Here is a 25,273-nt window from a genome sequence, read left to right on the forward strand (position 1 = left end):
CAAACTTTTTATACAAAAGAATGGAAATGATTTAAGGAGTATTTGCAGATAAATTGCAAACAGATAAAGACATTGGCGGGATTATTGGAACAGCCTGCCGTTTTATGAAAGCGTATATGTTTAATGAAGATAATTACATGGGCAAATTAAATGAATTTGGATATGCAGAAGATATGAGGAAATGAATTTAAGGAGCCGCAGAAAGAAGGGGAAGGAACTCCAAGTTTTGAAATGTTAAAATGACTGCAAAGTTAATGAAATGTATAAACCTAAAAAGTATAAATAAAAATTAAAAGAAGAAGAAGAAGACAAGGATTAATAGAAAGGGGCTTTATTAGGAGCGAAGTGAATATTGCTTATATATAGCAGACAAAGAATCAGAAGATCTTTAGCTACTTAACTTTTCTTTCTCTCTCTTTTAAATCTTTTCCTATTCCATTTTCTCTAGCTCTCCCTTCCTTCCTTCCTTCCTTCCTTCCTTCCTTCCTTCCTTCCTTCCTTCCTTCCTCTTTTCGTTCTCTGTTTTGCCTTTAGCTTGGATCTTTCCGTTTGGACAAAACAAAGGCATTTGACAATAACCTTTCTGTTTTCCTTTACAGTGGTACCTCAGGTTACATACGCTTCAGGTTACAGACTCCGCTAACCCAGAAATTAAGAACTTTGCTTCAGGATAAGAACAGAAATTGGGTGGCGGCGGCGCAGCGGCAGCAGGAGGCCCCATTAGCTAAAGTGGTGCTTCAGCTTAAGAACAGTTTCAGGTTAAGAACGGACCTCTGGAACAAATTAAGTACTTAACCCGAGGTACCACTGTATAAACCCTCATATATATTATTTTAACGGCACCTGTGATGTTGCTGTGCCCCAGTTCAGCGAAGGCCAGGACGATGGACGTCGGCTTGGCTTTCCCGGGGGCGACGCACTTCTTCCGGGTCAAGAGATGCTTCCCGGGGTGGCCGACAAACTTGATCCCTTTGGGCACCGAGATCTTGACGTGGACCTGCGCAGAAATGAGGGCAGCAGGGATCTGTCGGCTTGGGTGCAGCGGAATCGCAGAGGGACCCCCCAAAGGACATCTAGACCAACCCGCCCCGAAAAGGCAGAAAAGTCCCCCGGGCTCTTCCCCGGGGTAGCTTTGTGCACAACGCATTAAAATCCCGAAATCTTGCCCTGTTCAAAGGTTTCCGAGTGGTATTCCTTGCAAGCAAATTCAGAAGGGCACGATCTCTTCCAGGCATATTTTTGGGGTGAAAATATGAATGAATTCCTCTGCCCCACAAATAACCCAGAGATGCATTTTAAATAAAAGGACACATTCTACTCATGTAAAAACACGCTGATTCCTGGACCATCCGCGGGTTGAGAAGGCGATTGGGCTGGATCCAGCCCCTAGTTTGCCTGCCTACGATTTGAACCCTGGGCCAAAACTCTAACCATTACACCACGCTACCCCCTTGCTTCCTTGCCGTTCCCAGACTGGGAAGGACGCCGGGGTTTCTCACCTCCGCACACACGGGCAGGTAGTTGTGGACGGTCAGGGGGACCTTGGTCTGCTCCCCACGGATGACGCTGTAGGGCAGGGAGAAGTCTACGAAGAAGGGCTTGAAGGTCTTCAGCTGAGCTTGGGGGGCCAGGCCAAGACCCTTCTCCTCCGAGATGCCCACGGCCTCTGCCAGCCACGTGGTGATGGAGCCGGGCGTCTCCACCCGCAGCTGGGCTTCTCTGGAGATGTCGCTGCGTCGAGAGGGAGAGAGATAAGAGAGCCGGGGGGCCAGGAAGGAGTCATGGGGACAACGATAATAATAATAATTTTATTATTTCTACATCGCCCGTCTGGCTGGGTTGCCCCAGCCGCTCTGAGAATATTAAAAACACAATAGAACCTTAAATGTTAAAAACTTCCCTAAACAGAGCTGCCTTCAGATGTCTTCTAAAAGCCAGATAGTTCTTTATCTCCTTGACATCTGACAGGAGGGCGCCATCACCGAGAAGGCCCTCTGCCCTGTTCCCTGTAACCTCGCTTCTCGCAGGGAGGGAACCGCCAGAATAATAACAATATTATAATAATTTATTATTTGTATGCCACCCATCTGGCTGGGTTGCCCCAGCCGCTCTAAGAACATTAAAAACACAATAAAGTGTTACCTTGGTTCTCAAACGCTTTGGTACTGAAACAACTTGGAATATGAACATTGCAAACCCAGAAGTAAGTGTTCCGGTTTGCAAACCTTTTTCGGAAGTTAACATACTCTGTTTTGAGTGCTATGCTTCCGATTTGAGTGCTATGCTGAGGTCTGTCTGTTTTTTTGCTATTTATTTTGTGGTTTGTTTGTTTTTTTGCGGCTCTTTCTTGTTTTGTTTTTGTGACTGTGTGGAAGAACCCAGTTCAGGTACTGAGGTGTGTGACTGCAGTAGATTTCTTATCGCTTTCATTTTATGGCTCAATGGTCTCGTTAGATAGTAAAATCCATCTTCAATTGATGGATTGTGTGACTGCGGAAATGGATAAAAGCCCCCCATCAAATGACCATCATCAGTGCAGGTGAAGAAGAAGAAATAAATTTTAATGTTTATCATCTACAATACTGCCTTATTTTTTTATAGTACAGTACATTTATTCTTGCTTTTGTTTTATGGATCGATGGTCTCATCACATAGTAAAATCCACGTTCAATTGCAGTTTTGGTGGTTGCTTCTAAAAGTCTGGAATGGATTAATCCGTTTTGCATTCCTTTCTATGGGAAAGTGTGCCTTGGTTTTGGAACACTTTGGTTTTGGAACAGACTTCCGGGACGGATTAAGTTTGAGAACCAAGGAACCGCTGTAGAACCTCAAACGTTTAAAAAACTTCCCTAAACAGGGCTGCCTTCAGGTGTTTCCTAAAAGTGAGATAGTTGTTAATTATTTCCTTGACATATGATAGGAGGGTGTTCCACAGGGCAGGGGCCACCACCAAGAAGGCCCTCTGCCTGGTTCCCTGCAACCTCACTTCTCGCAGGGAGGGAACAGCCAGAAGACCCTCAAGAGATGAACCCCGGTGTCTGCCAGTGTGGTGCCCGGCTCCGAAAACCTACCTGACGTTGAAGCAGCGCCACAGCCACGTCTCGGGGAAAAAGGTCCTTTTCTTCTTATCTGCTCTGTGAGTGGAAAGAGAAACAGGAGGGTTGAAGGTTGGATAGGGCAGGCAGGGGGCGAAAGGCACCGTGAGTTTGAAGGACTTTTGTGGGGTCAAATGCGCACAGCTAACCCGCCACCCTTCCATCTCCACGATTCTGGGAATTCAAACCAGCAGCTCTTAGCCAGCTCCCCAAACCATCCCCGGCTGGACTTAACCATCTAAAGCAATGAGGAGAGAAATTAGAAGAAAAGGAGGAGCAAAAAACTGCTCCAGCTAAGGAAAAGACACTAAGGCAAACAAGATGGAAGGGGGTGTTGAAAGGAAACAGCCGATCGGCAAGCGATTGGGAGGGAGATAAGGGACGCTAGCGATAAAGGAGGCTGCCTGGGAGCAGGGAGGTAAAAGCCCATGGATCCTCAGGAATTTTGCATTGGGTCACCCCAAATTCACCATCAGATCACTTAGCATGTCCATGGCTACAGCCTGCACCAAAAAAACCATGCATCCACTGTTTCCTGGGGCCGCAATGGCGCAAAAATGTGGTTGCAAAGCACGGATCCACATGGATCCTCGGGATTTTTGCATTGGGCTACCCCAAACTCACATGTCTGTGGCCACAGCATGAACCACAAAAATCATACATCCACTGTTTCGTTCAGAATATATTTTTTCCCTTGTTTTCCTCCTCTAAAAACTAGGTGCGTCTTATGGCGCGAAAAATACGGTACGTTTGAACCTTTGCTCCAAGCCCACAGACTCGCTTACCTGGGTGCCACCCGGGAGGGGGCCGAGGCGACGAGGGTCCCCGTGTGGGGCTGGAAAGCCGGGACGGCCTCGTCCGTGTACATCCCTCCGTGCTGCCGGTGGTGGAGACTGACCACGTCCGTCATGACCACTAGGCCTGTTTCCTGGGCGGCGGCAAGCCGCAAACGACACAAGAAAAGAGAGAGAGGGTCCATGGTCCTTCTTAGGTTGGTTTAAATCACAGCCTTGGACGGATCGAAGGTGGGATCTTGTGCCTGAAAGGCGGACGTTCTCCCTCTTCCCCCAAAGTCTCCTCCCGGGAAGGCCCACTTGGCAGAGCACCAAGGAACAGCCATGGAATATATATAGATATACAGTGGGACCTTGGTTCTCAAACGCCTTGGTTCTCAAACGCCTTGGTTCCCAAACGCCAGAAACCCGGAAGGAAGTGTTTCTGAATGTTTTTTGGAAACTGGACGTCTGATGCGGCTGTCGGCTATTGTTTCCGGGGCGCCTGCGCCAATCAGAAGCCGTGCCTCGGTTTCCGAACATTTCAGAAGTTAAACGGACTTCCGGAACAGATTAAGTTTGGCGCTTTTGTTTTGCTATTTATTTTTGTGACTGTGTGGAACCCAGTTCAGCTACTGATTGATTGATTGTGTGACTCTGGAAATGGATAAAAGCCCCCCGTCCAAACAATGACTGTCATTGGCGCTAGTAAGGAGGGGGAAATTGTAATTTTTATCATCTACAGTTCTGCCTTATTCATTTTATAATAGAGTACATTGATTATTGCTTTCATTTATGGATCGATGGTCTTGTTAGATAGTAAAATCCATGCTAAATTTTAGGGGTTTGTTTTTAAAAGTCTGGAATGGATTAACCCATTTTGCATTCCTTTCTATGGGAAAGCAGTGCCCCTTGGTTTGAGAACGCTTTGGTTTTGGGACGGACTTCTGGAACGGATTAAGTCTGAGAACCAAGGGACCACTGTATGTTCCATTTCTGTTTTATTGCTATGGCTGCTGGCCGGCGCGAATGACGTTTCCGTGCGTTTTTGTATGCAAACCTACGACTTTCCCCGATTAGTTTAGCAAGCAAACAGGCAGGAAGATCCCCCCTCACCGTGAACGCAAAGCGGGCATCCTTGGTAATGTCCCAGTGCCAGGGAAAGATGGAGGAACGGCGCCGGCGGGAGGACATCCCTGCCCACCAGAAATGCCCATCTTCCTTGGCGGCGCCAAAGGCGTCCGATACGTCGTAGTCCGCCATCTCCTGGAAGATCTGCGGCGGGAGACAGAACGGCCGTTGAGGGTTGAAGTTGGGGCCTTCTGCATGCCAAGCAGGGTCTCTGCCACGGGGAGACAGCCCTTCTTGGGGTCACCTGAGTGTCACCTGACGTCTGTTTGGAGATGTGGAGGACCAGCACTCACCTGGTCCGTGGTCAGCTGGAAGCCCGGCTTGAGGAGGTGGACGCTCTTGTCCACTGCGGCCAGGCAGACGCAGCTCCCCTTGGCTGCGGACACCTTGAGGGTCAGCGTGTCTCCCGGCCGGGTCTCGTTGGTGGAAAAGGCCACGGAAACCTGGTGGCGGGAGAAATGGAGAAGGAGATGATGGTGGAGGAGGAAGAGATGGTGGGGAAGGAGAAGGCAATGAAAGAGATGTTGAAGGAAAGGAGAAGAAGGAAAAGAAGAAGGAGAAGCTCATGAAGGAGAAGATGAAGGAGAAGAAGGAGAAGATGGCAGAGGGGGAGAAGATGACAAAGGAGGTGATGAAGGAGAAGAAAGAGAACGAGATGAAGGAGAAACAGGAGGAGGAGATGTTGAAGGTAAGGAGAAGGAGGAGAAGAAGCTTGTGAAGGAGATGATAAAGAAGGAGAAGAAAGAGAAGAAAGAGGAGGAGATGAAGGAGAAGATGAGGAAAGCGAAGGAGATGATGACGAAGAAGAAGAAAGAGAAGAAGACGAAAAGGATGATGGAGGAGGAGGAGATGGAGGAGGAACAGGAGGAGGAGGACACAGTGGGAAGGAGAAGGCAATGAAAGAGATGTTGAAGGAAAGGATGAAGGAGAAAGAGGAGGAGAAGATGAAGAAGCCCCATCCAGACCAGAGCCCCCACGGCCGCTACCTGGTTCTCGAAGGAGGGCTTGACAGCAAACTGCAGGCTGTCGGTGACCCCTTCCCCGTCTTCCCGAACGTAGTAGGCAAGGAGGCGTCCCAGGGGGGCCATCTTGGGGGTCACGGAGAAGCGGACCGAGGTGACGCAGGTGTTCATCTCGGGCGCAGGAGGGGCCGTCGGGCCTAAGGGGAGGGGTAGAAAGGCAGCAATCTTGTATCCGGATGATGCCGTCAAATTAAACACATTGATTTGCAAGGCCCTGGACAAAGCAGGTCCCTTAGACCCCCAAGACCTTTGGGGTTCCTTTGCAGAACCACAGACTCGGAAGGGAGCCCCCAAGGGCCATCTAGACCACCCCCAATGCTACGCATTCCCCCAGCTCAAAGGGGCACCCAGGAAATGGGCCCCCAGCTAAGAGACCCCCACAGGGACGTCTCTTTCCCACAGAGCCCCTCCGATGCCCCCTAGACACCTCTGAGCCAGACACAACTGGGTGCTTGCCATCCGCACTCAACTGGCACCAATCTTTTTGCTTGCAAAACTTAATAAAAATTATTTTGAAAAGGAGAGAGAGGGGGGCACGGCTGGAAACTCCCCCCCCCCCGATACCGAACTGCAAATCAGGGCGTCTTAAGGATACATGGCGCCGGGGTGCAAATATCTGCCTGGCACCCCGAGTTTGCCCAGTCCCAGGCGGCAGAAGGGTGGAGTCGGTCAGTCGCCTCAGCGTCTCGGTCACCCCCGAACTTGTGCCTCTTCCCCAGACTCAACTCTCGGGCCCCGGACTCTTGGCCTGGCGCCCCTGAGAGCCTGGTGCCCGGGTGCCCCGCACCCCTTGCGCCTATGGGTAAGACGGCCCTGCCGCAAAGCCGTGCCTGGGACGTGGGTGACGCCTCCGCTCCCGTGAACATCCCTCTTGCTCCTTTGTCGGGTGACGTCTGAGGGCTGCACCCCCGAGAGGACGATGTTCCCCCGTGAAACCACCTCATAGTAGAGGGTGAAATTGCACGGGCAGGTGGACTTCAGCACGACGGATGCCTCTTCACCCACCTGGGGAGAGAGAAGGGATTTGAGGGATATCGGGGTCAGAGATCCCCAAAGACGCCCCCCAAAAACACCTTGTTTCAGCCAGTCAGTTTTATTACACATAGCCAAAAGCTGCCGCAATGTACACAGAACCATTCAACAATTAAAAGAAAATATGCTGGATTAATACAAAAAACTTAAAACATTTATATTATCAAGACATTACCCACTCTAAACAGAGCTATAAAAGTACCTTAATATACGGGTTAAGACGTTAAAGAATAAAATTGATAGGCTAAAATCACCACACGGCCACTAATATATTAAAAAAAATACTGTTAATTAATACAATGTGCAATTATATTCGGAGTTTGGTGATAAAGATAGAATATAGCTTAGGGTCAAATAAATTCATCTCCTTTACAGTTGGTGGCTATCTTGGCTATATAATTTGCTCTAATTTTCCTTGTGGCAGTTGCAAAGAGTGTGACATATTTCTCATATACTTATCTGTGTCTGTTTATGTACGCCACTCGACAGCGGCTCAAATGATTTCTGCCCAGAGATGAAAAGAAGATAACAGTTCCTACCAAGGGATCATGCTTAAATCCTGACTGTGGGAACGTTCAGGGAGGCAGGAGAGGATATATTCTTCAATTATATCCTTCCCAACTTGTGTTAACAATTTATACAATTCAGAAGAGTAACATTCCCCTTTTTAAACGTATACAGCGGATAACGTCTTTGCCAGGCTTGTTTAAGCCTCTAAAATAAGTTTCCTGGTAATTCCCCTTTAATGTAATGGTACCCCTGACCATTAGGTCCAGTTGTGGCCGACTCTGGGGTTGCGGCGCTCATCTCGCTTTACTGGCCGAGGGAGCCAGCGTACAGCTTCCAGGTCATGTGGCCAGCATGACTAAGCCGCTTCTGGTGAACCAGAGCAGCGCACGGAAACGCCGTTTACCTTCCCGCTGGAGCGGTACCTAGTTATCTACTTGCACTGGTGTGCTTTCGAACTGCTAGGTTGGCAGGAGCAGGGACTGAGCAACGGGAGCTCACCCCGTCATTGCGGGGATTCGAACCGCCGACCTTCTGATCGGCAAGTCCTAGGCTCTGTGGTTTAACCCACAGCGCGCCCCATGCCAGGAGATGAGTGGCTCCAAGCGGAGGAGGGCCATTGAGGGGGGTCCCAAACCAACCCCCCCAGCCCCCCAACCTTGGCAACTGGGGAGAGTCTCACCTGGAAAGGCCGTTCTGGCATCTGGAGTTGGATGTAGCACTTGCTGGGAGAATACCAGCCGCTGATGGAGAGGAAACTGGGAAGGTACTGGTCCCCGGCGGACGCCCCTCCCAGGGCCGTGACTTTGGTCTGGGGGGGGGGGAGAGGGAGGCAGGGAGGTCAGGTTTGATCTGTTCCCCCCCCTCGCCTCTTAGAATCATAGAAGGGACCCCCTCCCCGAGACAAATATACCATATTTCTCCGTCTATATTTTTTGAGCCCCAAATTAAGAAATAAACAATGGCAACATTCCGTGTATAAGAAGACCCCCAATTTTAAACTAAAAAAAAAACGGGGGGGGGGATATAGCCTTATACAAGACTAGATTTGACGTTTTCATCCCCCAATAGTTTTTGATTTGCGTTTCTACTGAAATGAGGCTGCATTTTAATATTGTGTTTTGATCTTGTTTTTCAGTTGTATTTTGATCCATTGTTTTTATACCTGGTGTCAGCCGCCCTGAGCCCGGTCTTGGCTGGGGTGGGTGGGGTATAAATAAAATTTATTATTATTATTATTATTATTGTTATTATTATTATTATTATTATTATTATTATTACAAGGGAAAAGGTGGTGTTTTTTTTTAAAGGAGGGATTCCCCCCCGCCCAGGGATCATCCAGCCCCCTGCCCCAGAGATATGAGACACCCGCTCTGCCTTTCCGCTGCCCCCCCGGCCCTTTGGCGGGGGTCTCCTGAGCCCCCCAGCCCCATCCGGGGCTCACACCCACCTCCAGCCAGACGTACTGGGCAGCCGAGGGGATGGAGGGGATTTCGAACTCCACCGATCCGCCGCGCGACACCAGCTCGCTGGTGTAGATGTTGTCCTTGGGGGTGAGCTCAGCCTTGACCCGGACCCTCACGCCGTCCGCCGGGCTCCCGTCCGGGTACGTGACTTCCACCTGGCGGGGGGAGAGAAGGAGAGGCGGGGGGAGACGGATCCAGCAACTACGGCGAGTGGGGAGAGGCTTGGGGAGGAATGCCGCCACCCCCAAAAGTGGGGGGGGGGTTAAATTACCGCAAAACAGGAATCTAAGAACATGCAAGTTGTTCAGCCAAGCAACCCTGACCACTGGTCCCGTTAGCTAGGGCTGATGGGAGTTGTAGTCCCAAAACATCTGGAGGGCCGAGTTTGCCTATGCCTGAACTAGAGCAGTGGTGGCCAAACTTGGCCCTCCAGATGTTTTCGGACTACAACTCCCATCATCCCTGACTGCTGGTCCTGTTACCTAGAGATGATGGGAGTTGTAGTCCCAAAACAGCCGGAGGGCTGAGTTTGGGGGTGCCAGGCATTGGCAAATATGGCCCTGCAGGTGTTCTGGGACTACAATTCCCATCATCCCTGACCCCTGGTCCTGTTAGCTAAGGATGATGGGAGTTGTAGTCCCAAAACATCTGGAGGGCCACGTTCGCCTATGTCTAGTATATCGTGTTTTTGTTTTATTGCCCTGGCCAACGGCTGATGCAAGTAAAGATTCATTCCTTCCTTCTGGACGTCCTAGGACCGCTCTATTTTCGGAAAGACGCTCAGCGCTCACCTTGGCCCTGTACGGCAGGCCCGGCTTGAAGTGTTTCGGTGTCCCCCTGCTGTACTTGATGTCGACCAGCTGCTTCTGGACAGGTGTGGAGTCGTCGAAGGTGACCTGGCGGCTGCCGTCGGCCCCCGTGACGGTTGCCCAGATGCTCACGGTGCCGCGGAAATGCTCAGGGACGTCGGCCGGCATCATGTCACTCACGCACACGTCGAAATCTGCAGAGCCGTCGATCTGACGGAGGGAGCGCAGGGTCAGTGTCACCCGCACTGGCCGGCAGCAGAGCCTCTCTGGGGTCTGTGGGGGGCATTCCCTAGCCCTCACCCCGGGGAGGCTGCCGGAGGTCAAAGTTGGCACCGTCGTGAGAGCCCAGAAGGGAATTTGGGGTACCTGCCCGGCGCTAATGCGAAACCCAGTCAGATGGGCAGGGTATAAATAAATTATTATTATTATTATTATTATTATTATTATTATTATTATTATTATTATGGCAGAAGGCTAGATCTCCCTTTGCCTTAGTTGTGACACATTGAAATTTGCCTTTGTGTGCAGAAATTGAAAGCGCCAACATCTCTGGATCGCCGCAGGAGAACGAAGAGAAGAAAACGAAAAATACAGTGGTACCTCGGGTTACATACGCTTCAGGTTACATACGCTTCAGGTTACAGACTCCGCTAACCCAGAAATATTACCTCGGGTTAAGAACTTTGCTTCAGGATGAGAACAGAAATCGTTCTCCGGCAGCAGCGGGAGGCCCCATTAGCTAAAGTGGTGCTTCAGGTTAAGAACAGTTTCAGGTTAAGAACGGACCTCCGGAACGAATTAAGTACTTAACCCGAGGTACCACTGTATTCCACACAGAATTATAATTATAATACTTGTAAAAAATGGCCGGAAAAGGTTCTAGCCGCCGTTCCTCAAGCCGCTGTCCATCACCCCCTTGACCGCTCACCTCCATGGTTTTGAGGACCGGGTGGCCGGACTCATGCTTGTAGTAGCCGACTCCGTTGACCGTCATGTTGATGGTCAGCCGGCCGGTGACCGGCTTCCCAAAAGTGTACCTGGTGGGAAAGGAGCGGCTTCAGAGAGGGGGCCCCAATCCGGCCCTCACCTCCGGACCCTTTGCCCTCCGCGGCCGGCCAAGGTCCTTGCATACACATCCCCCCCCCGACCCTATCCTCACCTGGCGTGGACGGTCGCTTTCTCACATGCGCTGAGGTCCCGGATATAGCGCGGGGGGTCGATGCGCACCTCGAATTTGGGTAAAACTGGTGGGGGAGAGGAGGGAGGGGAGAGGTTGACCGCTGCCAATGGGGGGCGTCCCGAAAGCCCCTCTGCAAAGGGGGTCAGGCCCAAGGGGGGGTCTCCCAGGCCGGCCTCTTGAGACCCCCTCCCCAATGAGATCGAAGCAGCCTTTTCCCTCGTTCAACTCTGTTCATCCGGGGGGAATTGAGTTGAATTTCCACTTCTAAAAATTCTAAAAATTGGAAAAGTGGTACAATACCGACCAAAACAGAGTGGCTTGCCAAATTATTGGAGTATTAAAATATGTCCAAAGCAATGGGAAAAATTGGAAGGATCTCAAAAGAGAAGATAGACAAGGACTGGAAGGTGTTAAAAAAATATTTGCAAAATCATATTGAGAAACCAGAACTCCTATTAGAATAGACAAGTTCTGCTATAAATACTGAAATATCAAATAATATGGATGACGATGGGTTAGATTGTCATTGTTTTATTTAATTGCATGATCTGCCATGATCCACTGACTGGATGGGGGACTGTTTCCAGCTGGCATTCTTGCTGTGAATGTTGTGCTGTGTCTTTAATTTCCTTTACAGTATATTAGTTTCATCTGTGGCTGAAATTATATTATGAAAGTATATTATGTTCTTTACAATTTGTTACCAGCACCAGTGACCACAGTATCACATGAACACTGATCCAGAGTATATTTTCTACAGCGTTCATATCTGCTTACATGCAAGTTTGGGTGTGTATTTTAGCTGTACATATTGCATTATGCATTTTATTTTATACAGACGCAGTGTATATTGTAATTTCAGCTTGTTAATAAACTGAACTGCATCCTTCTCGTATTAATTCTCTTTTTTTAAAAAAATTAATTTTTATTAACCGGCCAATCACATCGAATCAAACCACATCCATAAATTCCAAATTACAGCTCCGAATTTTTTTAAATTTACAACAAAATTTTAAAAAATTCTCGTATTAATTCTCACAAATCTGGCTGGTGAAGAATTGATCAAGATTGGTTGATGAAGACTGGTTATCCGGAAACTCTGTTCCGGCAATATTTGGTGACAGACAGAATAAACTTTGCACAATTAAAATAATAATAATAAAAGCCGATCAATGCTTCGAAAGATTGGAGAATTAGTAAAAACGATATATATGAAATAAGAAAAGAAGGCTCTGCCCCCCACCAGCGATTCCACCAGCCGCTGCGCCAAAATCTCACCATACTTCTGGACTTCGAAGGTCTTGTTGTACACCTGGCCTTGCAATGCGGCAAAAATGACCCACTCTCCGAAGACAGGCTGGTCAGACAGAGGGAAGCTGACGTTGAGGACGCCTGCGGCCGGGGTAAGAAGCCGAGAATAAAATATAAGTTATTACCAGATATTAAAGATAGAGGAGGCTTCTCCTTGCCAGATGTGAAATTATATTATGAAGCCTCTCGTATTGGCTGGATCAGGGAATGGATAAAATTTATAAAATACAGATTTATTAGATTTGGAAAGTCATGATAGTGTTGGTTGGCATGCGTATTGCGGCAGAGAAAAAAGGGGATGGTCAGCAACGTTTGGCAGAAAAGGCGCTGGGTCGCTTCAGAAAAAGAGGGGGAGAAAAGAGGTTGGCTCCTATTTCTTTCTCTTTTCTCCTTTTCGAAACCTTAAAACCCCAGTTGCACAAATCCTAAAATATACACACCGAGGTTGGATTACAAAAGCGAGCAGATCTAAAACACACACACAAAACGCCGCCCCCAAAAAAACCGGCAGTTCAAAACATACGTTGTTTTTAAAAGGGAAATTGCCTATTAAAATGCACCCCCGTCTTATTTTTACAAACCTGTTTTAAAATAAAAATTGCATGCTGCTTGATTGTCCAAACAGTAAAATAGTCTTGACAAAACAGTTTACCAAAAATACATGCTATTGCCTGGTTGTTGTTTTCTTCCAGAAAACCTTCCAAGCAGTTCTTTTGTGGGAATGTCGTCCTAATAAAATCACAAACGTCTGGTTTGATAGCAAAATCTTGTCCGGTTATTCTAAGAGATGGGGGGAAATTTCCCCCCACAATTTTTGGGCCACGGTCTGAACGATTGACTTAGTCAATAAACCTTTGCCGTGTTCCCCAAAGGTCTTTTTGCAACTTCCAATCAGCTCCAAAAGGTGCAGAATTGTAGTTTGGGAATCATAGAATCATAGAATCATAGAGTTGGAAGAGACCACAAGGGCCATCGAGTCCAACCCCCTGCCAAGCAGGAAACACCATCAGAGCACTCCTGACATATGGTTGTCAAGCCTCTGCTTAAAGACCTCCAAAGAAGGAGACTCCACCACACTCCTTGGCAGCAAATTCCACTGTCAAACAGCTCTTACTGTCAGGAAGTTCTTCCTAATGTTTAGGTGGAATCTTCTTTCTTGTAGTTTGGATCCATTGCTCCGTGTCCGCTTCTCTGGAGCAGCAGAAAACAACCTTTCTCTTTTTTTTTATTATTAAATATTTATTAGCATTTTCAAGAATTAAACAAGAGCAAAAAATAAACAAAACAAAAGAAAGATACAAAAATACATAACAAAATTAAACAACAAAAAAAGAAAAAATAGAAAAGAAACACATAAAGTTATTCATACTTATTGTTCTTAACCTTATTTCTCAGACCTCCTCACACCTCCCCTTCTTGTATTCCAATTTAAATTATCAGTTCAGCAAGTCCTTAACTTATTTCTTTACCTTAATTTATACATTTATTCTAACATACCATTATTTTACTTTGCTTCTTTTTTCCATTTCCTCCATTTATTTTTTACAATCTTATTTTCAATTAATTTAAAAAAGAAGAAACCAATTTTACCTTATTAAAAACACACATCAATACTTATACCTCATTAATTGTTCTTAAACCTTTTTCCTAAAGTCGACCAAAATTTCCCTTCCACGATTTACCCAATTTCCTTACCACTAATTAAAAATGAAAAGAAAAGCAAATTATCCTTATGTACCCTTTGGATTCCCAACCTCCACCCGCCCTTTTTCCCGGTTCCAGTCCCCAACCAATGTCCATCAGTCTTTATGTTATTTATTTAGCCTGGAGACCTCACGTCCGAGGCCCTTTTATCTCTCTCAGTTCCTTTCTGCCGGTCTCTTTGATGGTCCTTAATGTTAAACCCCAAGTCTCGGAGGGGCTCCGGCCCAGCAGAATCCTTGTTGCTTCCAGCCAGTCTTCCATACTTGAACGCAAAGCCTATGGGGGGCTCCAACTCTTGTTTCAAATTTCTTACAGATCCAGATGTCCCCAAGGCTCCAGCTTTCACCTTCCGCAGATTTATAATCTCCCATTCAGACCAGGCTTTCCACATCCAATTTTTATTGTCCTTTTTTATCATCATGTCAGGCCTCATATTGTAACTCTCCTTTAACTCCTGCACATCTCCTGCTTCTCCTTCATTTTCTTCAAAGACAGCACCTTGCTCCATCATTTCTGCACTTTCAGTTTCATTTACTTGTTCAGTTAAGTAGGCTTCCTGTTTCAAGTCCTTATCAGGCTCAAAACTGTTGTTCACTGTCCAGTGTAGTAGTGATATCTTTGTAGACATAACATTGTATTCATCTTTCAAGTTTCCCAAGAGAGCGAGTGTTCTATCCAGTTCTGCTTGAAATTTACGTACTCCAGCCATTTTTGTAATGTAGTATCCCTATTACCCCTCTAGGGGGATTTTAGTTCCTTAATATTCCTTTCAGCTCAAAACCAAAAGTCCAGTTAATTTGTATCAGCCCTCGTTATTTTCAAATAAAACAACAAAAACAGCAGAAACAATGTTCTCTTTTTCCAGCTGGCAACTAGCTGACTCGCAGCTCTCTTGACAGCTGTCAAAATCTTCCATCAACAGACTTTCTCTTAGGACGTTCCCGGGTCTCGGGGGGGGTGAAATTTCAGTCCCCAAATTCTTTTTATCCTCCAGTAAATCCTTATAGTGTCAAAACCGTGAAATCAAGATCTTTTCACTAAAAAACAGGTTCTCTCGACCTTAGTTGCCCAGTCCTTTGCTTTAGATTGTTTACAAAGAGGGGGGGGTGACTTCCTTTTTAGCCCCTTCCCGCTCGTTCCAAATCCAGAATTAAGTTTTTTAACGTTCCAATCTCCGTATTACTCACGGGTTTATATTTTAGAGTCCAGTCGGTCTTGGAAGAAGTTGGCGCTCTCTGTCTATGGCTTGCGGCTTCACTCCGTAGGCGAGGGAGTACTCTCAGCACCACGCCTCACCCTGCCTCCGTTCCGAAGCCTTTAAAAAGGCTCCGGCGCGGATTGGGGGGGCGCAAATGGTGCCCGCCGAGTCTCTGTGTTCACAGGCATCCGCGCCTGTGATTTTAAGGGTCCCCGCTTCGCCGCAGCGGCCAGACCCAGACGCTACGGAGCCGATTCCCTCCGGAGCTCGGAGGGAATCCGCCATTAAACAATGGCGCCAACCCGGAAGTCCCAGAAAACAACCTTTCTCCCTCCTCTATGTGACATCCTTTTATATATTTGAACATGGCTATCATATCACCCCTTAACCTCCTCTTCTCTAGGCTAAACATGCCCAGCTCCCTTAGCCGTTCCTCATAAGGCATCGTTTCCAGGCCTTTTCCAGGGAAAAGATGTTTGGTGGTATTTAGGTACCCAACCTGCCAACCTCCGGCTGCCCATCCTTTTTGGGGAGACGGGCACCCCATTGCGGCTCCTTCCAGACTCACCGCAGCAAACTGGCTTCAGGTTGTTCCATTCGATCATCCGAGACCCACGAGGATCCTGGAGAGAGACAATTTCATTCAATTTCATTTTAGTCTTTAAGATATTATTATTATTATTATTATTATTATTACTACTACTACTACAGTATTTGGCGCTTTTGTATTTCCTCTTTATTTTGCCTTTTTGTTTTTGAGGCTTTTTCGGTTCACTTGTTTTTGTGAGTGTGTGGAACCCAGTTCAGCGACTGATTGATTTGATTGCGGAAATGGATAAAAGCCCCCCATCCAAACAATGACCGTCATGTGTGCAGGTAAGGGGGGAAATTAATTTTTATTTTTATCATCTACAATACTGTCTTATTTATTTTATAGTACAGTGCATTGATTATTGCTTTCATTTTATGGATCAATGGTCTCGTTAGAGAGTAAAATTCACGTTAAATGGCCGTTTTAGGGGTTGTTTTTAAAAGTCTGCGATGGATTAATCTGTTTTGCATTGCTTTCTATGGAAAAGCGCCCCTTGGTTTGGGAACGCTTTGGTTTTGGAACGGACTTTCGGAACAGATTCAGTTTGAGAACCAAGCAGGTACTCACCACAATGTAGGCTTCAACCTGGAAGGGGGAAAAGAGGGACGAGTTACTCGCTTGGAATCCTGCACGAAACGTAACCCAAAAAAGCTTTTATTTAGTTCTTGGGTCAGCTAGTAATGCCTGCACGGACAGGCAGCAGCTTCCCAGGCGTTCGGACGGAGAGCCATTAAAAACAAAGTAAGAGGCTAGTCCTCACTGTTTTTTTTAAAAAAGGGATGAATTAAATGGGGCCTTCTGCATGCCCAGCAGGTGTCCTACCATTAAGAGCCATTAAGTAAGATTATAGTCCTCATGGTTTTCAACAAAAAGAGGGATGAATTAAATAGGAACTTAGGACACCGCTTAGTACCCTTGAACTCAGGGTAGCCTACACTGACTGGCAGCAGCGCCTCTGCAGGATTTCCAGCCGGGAAATACCCCCCCAGCCAAAACCTTCCGCATGCCCAGCAGCTGCTCTAGCCACCAAGCTACGGCCCTTTTGCCCTGGGAGCATAGGAAGAGCCTCTCCTCTGTCGTGATCTTGCCAGGTCCTTTTTTAAAGCCATAAAAGTTGGTGGTTGCCTCAGGTGGCAGGGAGTTCCACAGGCCTCCAGCCTGGCGAGATCCTTCTCTTCGAAGAACCCAGTGGAAATGAGCCCAGGATAAATATATATTATTACAGCCCCTTCCTCACCTTCTCATCGACGGGCCGCAAGTCCGGGTTGACGGTGAACAGGTTGATCAGCACTAGAAACAGAGGAGGAGTGGAGGAAATCAGAAACCAGAGAAATCAGAGAAAATTTAATAAGGAATGGGGAAAACCGACAAGCGGCACTGTAAACAGCTAAAAACTTTGGCAGGGTTTTAGGAACACTTGCAACGTATTAAAAATTAGGGTGAAAAAGAAAAAAGGATGGTGTTAAGTAAAACGGAGAAATGATAAGACGCAGCAGATAAAAGGCTGATCATAATGGAAACCATGGAGGGAAGTCTAAGGCTTCAGGGCATCCTAAATGTTGATGGCTCATGTTTGAATTTAATTGTATAATGTAAAACTGAATTTTAAAAGAAAGAGAGAGAGAGGGAGACAAGGATAGGAGCATTGCAGAATTGTGGAATTGGAGGGCTGGCAGAGGGCGCCCAAGGTCATCTAGCTCAACCGGCCGCGATGCACGAGTGCGAAATGTGGGACAGGATCCATGGGAGGGAGTCAAGTACAACATTCCTTGTTTTGCTAGAGAAGACATGCGAGGGAATGTTTGGTCCAGCAGGTCGAAGCTTCCTGTTCCTCCTGGCATCCTTCCTTTTGCATGTGATCGAAATGGGCGTGACCTTACCTGTCCAGGTAACAAAAGGATGAGTCACACAGCACACCTCTCTCTCTGTGACTTCCTTCTTCATCTGACCACCTTTTAGCTAGGACTGCTCTCCCAGCAGAATCACTGGGATTATCCCCTCATATGGGGCAGATCCACATGTACATCTTTGTAACCAAGTCTGCCTCCAGGAATCCAACTGTGAACTGATGTGAGTCAACTTCTTTCATTGACTTGGAATAAGATTGTGGCGTCTTTATTCTTTTAAGAAGTTTTTAATGTGTGACATTTTAATGTATTTTTAAACTTTGTTGGAAGCCGCCCAGAGTGGCTGGGGAAACCCAGCCCGATGGGCGGGGTACAAATAATAAATTGTTATTATTATTAGGGATTGAAGGGAACTTACCAGGAATGTACAATTCAATCTGAAGACAAACCAAATTGTATAATAGTGAGCGGCTTACACGAGCCTGCGACCAGCTATCTGCCGTGCATGTAAAAGGGGAATGTTAACTTTGCTACGCAAAGGAACTTGCCAGCGCAAGTTAGGAAGGATATTGTGATAGGAGTTTTATGGTCTTAGATATATGGTAATGTTCATAAGTGTACCAACCGAGCACAGACGTAGATCAGCACAGGAAGGCCAAACTGGAACCATTTTGATTCCTAAACTGACCAAATGTTTTCTCTGCAAGGTCAAACTGGAAAAGCCTCCCCATTGTCTTTTCCTTCAGAAATCCTGTCTTAAGGGTATGTCTGTCTTTGAATAGGGTGTGAGCCTGTGACCTGGCCCAGGAACTAAGTATTTATCACTACAAAAAACTGGCCAGGCTCCCCAGGCAATCCAATCAAGTAACCTGCCAGACAAGGAGATAAACAACAACAGGAGAAAAACGACACTCAAAATTTCTATTTTAGACAGCTTTTTTGTGTGTGAAGGTGTGATGTATCTGGGGGCGGTCTTGGGTTACACCCCTTCTGTTATGTATGTATGATGTATGGAGGGGTGGTCTTGCTCTAGGGCAGGGAATTTAAAATATCTATATAAGGGCAGGCACACCTTGGTTCTGGGTTCCTCCTCCCTCCTGCGTGTGGGGAGTGAGGACCCTGTTGCAACAGATCAATAAAGATAAGGCTTACTAGCTGCTTTGATTCTCAATATTCTCTGCTTGGCCTCTGTGATTTTCTCCTACCAATAGGGAACCTACGTAAGGACTCTATATGGGCTCTTGGATACCCCATAAGGGAAAAGGGCAATTTTTTATTTACGACAATATCAATAAACAATATATCCTCTCCTGCCACCCGGAACATTCCCACATTGAAGAATAAGCGCCCACCTTTCTGTTTCGGCTTGTAGACAGGTTTGTCAGTCTGGATGAAGACGGAGGCGCCTTTGCTGTCGATGGTGACCGTGGTGTGGTTGTGGAAAATGTAGCCCTCTTCCGCCAAGTGACGGTTGCCCCAAACCTTGAGGTGAGCCTGGCCCCGTAGCCCCGGGGGCACCTGGTCGGGAAGGCAAAAGGGAGTTAAAGCGCTGCGCCCGGCGCCGACGAAGCTTAGAATCGTGGATCTCAGCTGGGGCGCCCAGGACAGAGAGAAGGCCAGGAGTTTATAAAATCAGATGTGCTTTCTCCCTCCCTGGTGTAACGCCGGGGGGAAAGTAAGTGCGTGGTTAGCCTGCGGAACCTGCTGCCACTGGAATGGCTTTAAAACAGGAGCAAAGAAGGCAGGGGTTATAAGAGCTCTTTCTGTCCTCCAGTTTGCATCAGGGTGGATTTGATCAAAATCAAATCGATTTAAATCACTAGTCAGTAAGACTTGATTTAAATCTCTTTTTTTTTTTTACAGAAAGGCTCATTATTCTTGCTGGTATAATCTTAATATTGACAGCCGGATGAAGGCTTCGTTTTTGGAATAATAAGTAGTTTTTGCAGTTATATCAAAAATTACAGATTTGGTTCTACTCTTAGAAACACATAGACAGACAATTATGAAACTATGGTGAGGTTTCCAGAGTTAACTGTTTATTTCTGGACAGCTTTTCTGCTGTACTTTGTTGGAAGGAGAAAAACAATCATTTCCTTAGTAACTATTTAACTGAAAAAATAACATTATAGCATATGTAGCCATGTTTGTTAACTGTTGCAGTTAATTAAAAAAAACTTAGGCTGAGTTTTAGCACACATAAGAAACTTAAAACAAATCATTTCCTGATGAACAGCCTTTGGGCTACAATTTAACTCAAACAGAAAATCTTTAGAAAAGCATTTCCTCCGAAAGCATTTTATTTTTAAAAATCCAGTTTAATTTATATGTTTTTTAAAATCCAATTTAAATTTTTTTAAAACCCGATTTTTTATTTTTTAAAGAATTGTTTATTTTTTTTTAAAAAAGCGATTTAATTTTTTTTAAAACCCGATTTTTTATTCTTTAAAAAATCGTTTATTTTTTAATCCACCCCGGTTTGTACTCACCTTGAGCTTGATGGTTCCTTTGCCTAAAAAAAGCCGGAAAGAAAGAGAGAAAATGCAAGATTCAGAAAGCCGAACCATATCGTGCAAACATGCCAGATTTAACTACGATATTCAACACACACAGACACACCGGCCTCTAGCCCCTTCCCCTGGCAATGCCACCCCTGTGTGGCTGCCACCCAGATGTGGCCGGGCGCCCTTTGCACGTAGGTAAACGGGGGCCTACCCAAAACCGTTCCGTGCCCTCGCGCCACCGTCTCTCCTTTGACCGTCAGCTGGATCTGAACCGTCGTCTCCTTGGCCGGGTTGAAGATGACCACGCTGATGGTTTCCACCACTCCTGCCCGGAAGACCGAGGGCACAGCCACCAAGTAGCCCCTGGGAGAAAGAGGGAGAGAGGAAGGAAGGGAGAAGGGGCAGCTCTGGAAGAAAGGCTCTGCGGCAGAACAGCTGCTTGGCACGCAGAAGGCTCCGTGTTCCATCCTCATATAATAATAATAATAATAGGGACGCGGGTGGCGCTGTGGGTCAAACCACAGAGCCTAGGACTTGCCAATCGGAAGGTCGGCGGTTCGAATCCCCACAATGATGGGGTGAGCTCCCATTGCTCCCTCCCTGCTCCTGCCAACCTAGCTGTTCGAAAGCACGTCAAAGTGCAAGTAGATAAATAGGTACCGCTCCGGCCGGAAGGTAAACGGCGTTTCCGTGCACTGCTCTGGTTCGCCAGAAGCGGCTTAGTCCTGCTGGCCACATGACCCGGAAGCTGAACGCCGGCTCCCTCGGCCAGTAAAGCGAGATGAGCGCCGCAACCCCAGAGTCAGCCACAACTGGACCTGATGGTCAGGGGTCCCTTTACCTTTACCTTGCCCATCTGGCTGGGTTTCCCCAGCCACTTTGGGTGGCTCCCAGCAGAATATTAAAAACACAATAAAGCATCAAACATCAAAAGGTTTCCTAAACAGAGCTGCCTTCAGATGTCTTTTAAAAGTCAGTTGTTTATTTCCTTGACATCTGACAGGAGGGCGCCACCACCGAGAAGGCCCTCTGCCTGCTTCCCTGTAACCTCGCTTCTCACAGGGAGGGAACTGTCAGAAGGCCCTCGGGAGATGGACCCCGGTGTCCGGAGTGGAGACGCTCCTTCAGGTCTACTGGGCGGAGGCTGTTTAGGGTTTTCACTAGAAAATCACCAGCCCAGACTGAAGTTCCTTGCCTCCACTTCTCTCCGGTGGTTTCCCCAAGCAATCGGAGACTGCGCCTGCCAGCAAGCCCACCTCTCCTCCGGCCTTTTCATGCCGCTCTTGGCCCTGGAAGACCAGTAGGGAAGGGAAGGGAAGAAACTGCTCTCTGCCTCTTGGCTTCCCTCCTCTCCTGCGTCCGCTCCTGCCTCTGATTCTGAACCCTCTCTGCCACTGATTCTCCCCGCTCACAAAGCCCTGTTCCCTCTTCCCAGCCCCTCCAGGACAGAACAACTTAAAAAAGCGGAATGGCATGTAGACGGTGGTCCCGCCTTAACCCTTATTGCATTTGTGTCATCAGTGGGGCAGAATGAATGGAAACGGAACAAAGCCTGCCAGCCCAGGGGAGGCCCCCCAAAGTTAACTATTCCCCCTTTGCCCGAGCGCTCATCTTTCCTCCTCCCGCCTCGCTGCCTTCCCCTTTTGTGCTGCATCTTTTGGTCCATTGTACGGCGCACACATGCGATTCAAATTCTCCGGACACCGTCGTGATTCTCCTCCGCAGCCCCTCTCCCCGCTGCTCAGCCCATCCCATCCCCAATGGGCCTTCTTCGTGCAAGGCAGCTCTTCGCGTCATGCTCTTTTGGAAGCATAATTCAGCTTCGCCAGCCGGGTCTCTTTTGCCGGAGGTTAACAGGCGCCCCGGGAGGAGCAAAGGCTGCCTTTTTCCCTCCTCCCCTCCAAATTCCAAACATTGCACACTCCGTCCCCCTCAGCGGGATCCATCGCCATGGAGATCTCATTGCAAGAGATCTCCCGGGCGACAGGCAGCGCTCAGGACCGGCCCAGATCAAGAAAGCAGCAATGAGAAGCTCAAGTCTGCAAAACCTCAACCCATCTAGTGGGGCAGCGAGAAGGCAAAAAACCGAGGAAATATTTGCAACGTCAGGGTCTTTTGCCCGACGTGAAACTCGAACCCACAACCCTAAGAGCCTCGTGCTCGACCGGCTGAGCTATCCCTGGCTGGTTTTGTCCAGCTTACGGGAGATTTCCAGTTTTGTAACTTTAGGACTTGCCGGTTTATTACAGAGTATGAATGAACTTTATTACGGTCACAGACCAGGATTAAGAAAAACATATAGATGAAATAGCAGTTGGGATTTTTGACTGATAATTGCTAGGGCAAATGAGGACAAGGAAACAGGCATAAAACATCCGAATAAAATACAACACAGATAATGGATGGATAAAAAACTAATAATTAAAACAGATAAGAGCTAAAAACCTCTTAAAGAGAGGACACTTACAACGTTAAAAACTGCTGTGCAAATATGGTTAAAACAGACAAATAAAACAACATACAACACTAAATTTAGAAACAATGTACAACAATAAACTGTCCCAGGGAGTTGACTCAGAATCACCCATGGAACCGTGTTTGGGGCTTTTCATGCCGGACTATTTTGAGTATTACAGAGTATTTGTCTTGCTTTCCTTTTGTGACGTTTATGCAGAGGTTAGACTATCGTGGAATTTTAGAGTTGGAAGGGGGGCCCCAGCGGTTATCCAGTCCAACCCCCTGCAATGCAGGCATCTCAGCTAAAGCATCGCGGACAGAGGACCGTCCAGCCTCTGCTTAAAAACCTTCAAGGAAGGAGAGTCAGGAACGCCAAGGTATTCTGCCTTGGACAGACCCCACCTGGAATCCTGTGTTCTGGGCAGCACAATTTAAGATGGATGTTGACAAGCTGGAAGGTGGGGAGAAAGGGAGACCGAGATGGTCTAGGGTCTGGCAACCTGATGAGGAACGGTCGAAGGAGCTGGGGATGTTTAGCCGGGGGAAGAGGAAAGGCTGGGAGGAGATGGGAGAGCCATCTTCCGATATCTCACGTGGAAGAGTGAGTTTGTTTTCTTCTGCTCCGGAGGGCAGGACTTGAACCCACGGCTCCAAGTGACAAGCAAGGCGATTCCGACTCAATATCAGGAAGAACTTCCTGACGGTCAAGAGATGTGGGATGGGAAGTGGTGGACGCCAAAGCAGAGGTTGGAAGGCCATCAATCATGGATGCTTGAGCCTGTGGAGGGGGTTGGGCTGGATGACCCCTGGGGGTCCCTTTCCAAATCTACGATTCTGGGACACCGGAGCGTAATAGCCATGGGCAGCCTTGTCCACCGTGAATTGGCCTTTTTCAAGCCACGCGTCAGAACTAGCCCTGAGAATTAAGCCTTCCTCTCCGCTGAGATAGACTGGCTCTCTCCATGGAGGCTCCATTTAGGAATCCATTTAGGATGAGGCCAAAGGGAGCTCCTGTAACGGTTGCCTCAATGGGAAGCCCGGCAGCAGGGACCCGAGTGCGAAAACAGCAGCTCAGAAACTCCCTGCTGGGGAGGCCCAGAAACCGGCCGTCAGACTGGGGGCGAGAGGAGAGCTGTTCCGTCCTAACGGACCAGTTCGGAAATTGGGGGGGGGGTCCCTGACCTTTCCCACACCCCGTTAGGGCAAAGGAAGGGTATTGGGGAAGTAAAGCGGCAGTCAAAATTATACGGCACCCCAAAAAACGGTGCAATGTTGTGCATGGATGTTAGGGGCTGGCCAGGGTGCAGTTTGGCCTGGGGGTGCATTTCCTGGACCCCCATCCTTTGCGTGGGTCGGCAGGATGCGGCCAAATTCCACCCAGCACCTGAGGCAGGAAGATGCTCCTCTCGGCTGACAACCACAATCGGCCCAGTTGGGTTTTGGAGACGAGGAAGAGGGCTCTCTGCACATGCTCAGGCTCGTTCCTCTCCGCAGCCTACCAGAGGCGAGGAAGAAGGCTCTCTGCACATGCCCCAGAGCCCTTGTGCACTCTGCACAAGCTCAGGAGCGCTCTCCTTGCTTCTTGCAGCGAGGGCTTCCTGGAGGCGAGTGAGAGGTCTCTCTGCACGCACTCAGGCACCCCTGGGCTTTCTGCACATGCTCTGGAACACTCCCCTTGGCTCTTCCCCCTCTGCCTGCTCCAGGGTTCCCGGAGGCGAGCGAGAGGTCACTCTGCACATGTTCAAGAGCCCTTGTGCACTCTGCACAAGCTCAGGAACTCCTGTGCACTCTGCACGCGCTCGGGAGCGCTCTCCTTGCTTCTTGCAGAGCAGGCTTCCCGGAGGCGAGCGAGAGGTCACTCTGCACATGCTCAAGCGCCCCTCGGCTCTCTGCACGCGCTCGGGAGCGCTCGCCTCCTTCCTTCTTCCCGGAGGCGAGCGAGCAGCTCTCTCTCTGCGCGCTCTCCGGAGCCCGGGGCCGGGGCGCCTGGGGGACCCCCTCGGTCTCTCGGTCGCCGCTTCCCTCACCTCCTGTCCGGGCTCGGGGTGCAGATCCCGCAGAGGCTGCAGAGCGGGAGCAGCAGCAGCGTCCAGGGCGCGCGTCCCGGGCGGCGGGCCGGAGGAGGCATGGCCGGGCGCCCTTTGTTCCCTCGGGAGGCCGCCGACGCCCGAGCCGGCCAGCAGCGCCTCTGCCCCGGCCCTGCGCCTCCGCCGCTGCCCGGCCGCCTCCAGCCCCGCCTCGGCCCGGGGCGGCCCGCCGATGCCTCCGCCTCCGCGCTCCGCCTCCCACGCGCGCTCCCTTTGTTCCGGGGAGGCGCGCGCCCCGCAGGACCCACGCCGCGGGGAGGGGCGCGACGGACCCCCGGGGGTCCCCGCTCGGCAGGGTCGGGGGTCTCCTTCGTCTTCCCCTTCTCTCCCAGGAGATTCTTTCCTTCCTTCCTTCCTTCCTTCCTTCTTTCCTTCCGCGCGCAAAAGCGCCGCGCGTAAAAATCGTGATTCTCCGAAGCAGCGCCGCTCCAACTTTTGGAAACACGTTTTTTTGCAAGATCTCTTCTTATCGACGCTTCCCAAAAGTTCGTAGTGGGAAGCTGGTACCCAGCTCGAAGCATCTTTTCGTTGCCTGTTGTTATTGATACAGAAATGTTT

The 25,273-nt window shown here is 48.6% G+C and overlaps 1 protein-coding gene across 1 annotated transcript in view; it reads right to left on the reverse strand.

Moving 5' to 3' along the window:
- The window catches only part of CPAMD8 (C3 and PZP like alpha-2-macroglobulin domain containing 8), a gene marked incomplete at its 3' end in the record, with an annotated part of 43,556 nt that extends 18,499 nt beyond the window's left edge, over positions 1-25,057 (reverse strand). Inside the window, exons 1-21 of the mRNA XM_053372887.1 lie at positions 24,656-25,057; positions 20,383-20,534; positions 20,157-20,179; positions 19,020-19,185; positions 17,058-17,110; positions 16,388-16,405; positions 15,797-15,851; positions 12,294-12,407; positions 10,995-11,079; positions 10,764-10,872; positions 9,818-10,045; positions 9,011-9,181; positions 8,243-8,371; positions 6,724-7,026; positions 5,986-6,339; positions 5,293-5,442; positions 4,985-5,143; positions 3,881-4,023; positions 3,072-3,134; positions 1,500-1,731; positions 844-997 (exon numbers count right to left, since the gene is read on the reverse strand). Coding sequence (XP_053228862.1) covers positions 844-997; positions 1,500-1,731; positions 3,072-3,134; positions 3,881-4,023; positions 4,985-5,143; positions 5,293-5,442; positions 5,986-6,339; positions 6,724-7,026; positions 8,243-8,371; positions 9,011-9,181; positions 9,818-10,045; positions 10,764-10,872; positions 10,995-11,079; positions 12,294-12,407; positions 15,797-15,851; positions 16,388-16,405; positions 17,058-17,110; positions 19,020-19,185; positions 20,157-20,179; positions 20,383-20,534; positions 24,656-24,756 — 2,962 coding nt within the window. The remainder of the gene's footprint in view (positions 1-843; positions 998-1,499; positions 1,732-3,071; positions 3,135-3,880; positions 4,024-4,984; positions 5,144-5,292; positions 5,443-5,985; positions 6,340-6,723; positions 7,027-8,242; positions 8,372-9,010; positions 9,182-9,817; positions 10,046-10,763; positions 10,873-10,994; positions 11,080-12,293; positions 12,408-15,796; positions 15,852-16,387; positions 16,406-17,057; positions 17,111-19,019; positions 19,186-20,156; positions 20,180-20,382; positions 20,535-24,655) is intronic.
- Positions 25,058-25,273: the final 216 nt, after the last annotated feature.

This window comes from Podarcis raffonei, chromosome 18 (assembly GCF_027172205.1).
Source record: "Podarcis raffonei isolate rPodRaf1 chromosome 18, rPodRaf1.pri, whole genome shotgun sequence".
In the NCBI taxonomy this organism is placed as follows: Eukaryota; Metazoa; Chordata; class Lepidosauria; order Squamata; family Lacertidae; genus Podarcis; species Podarcis raffonei.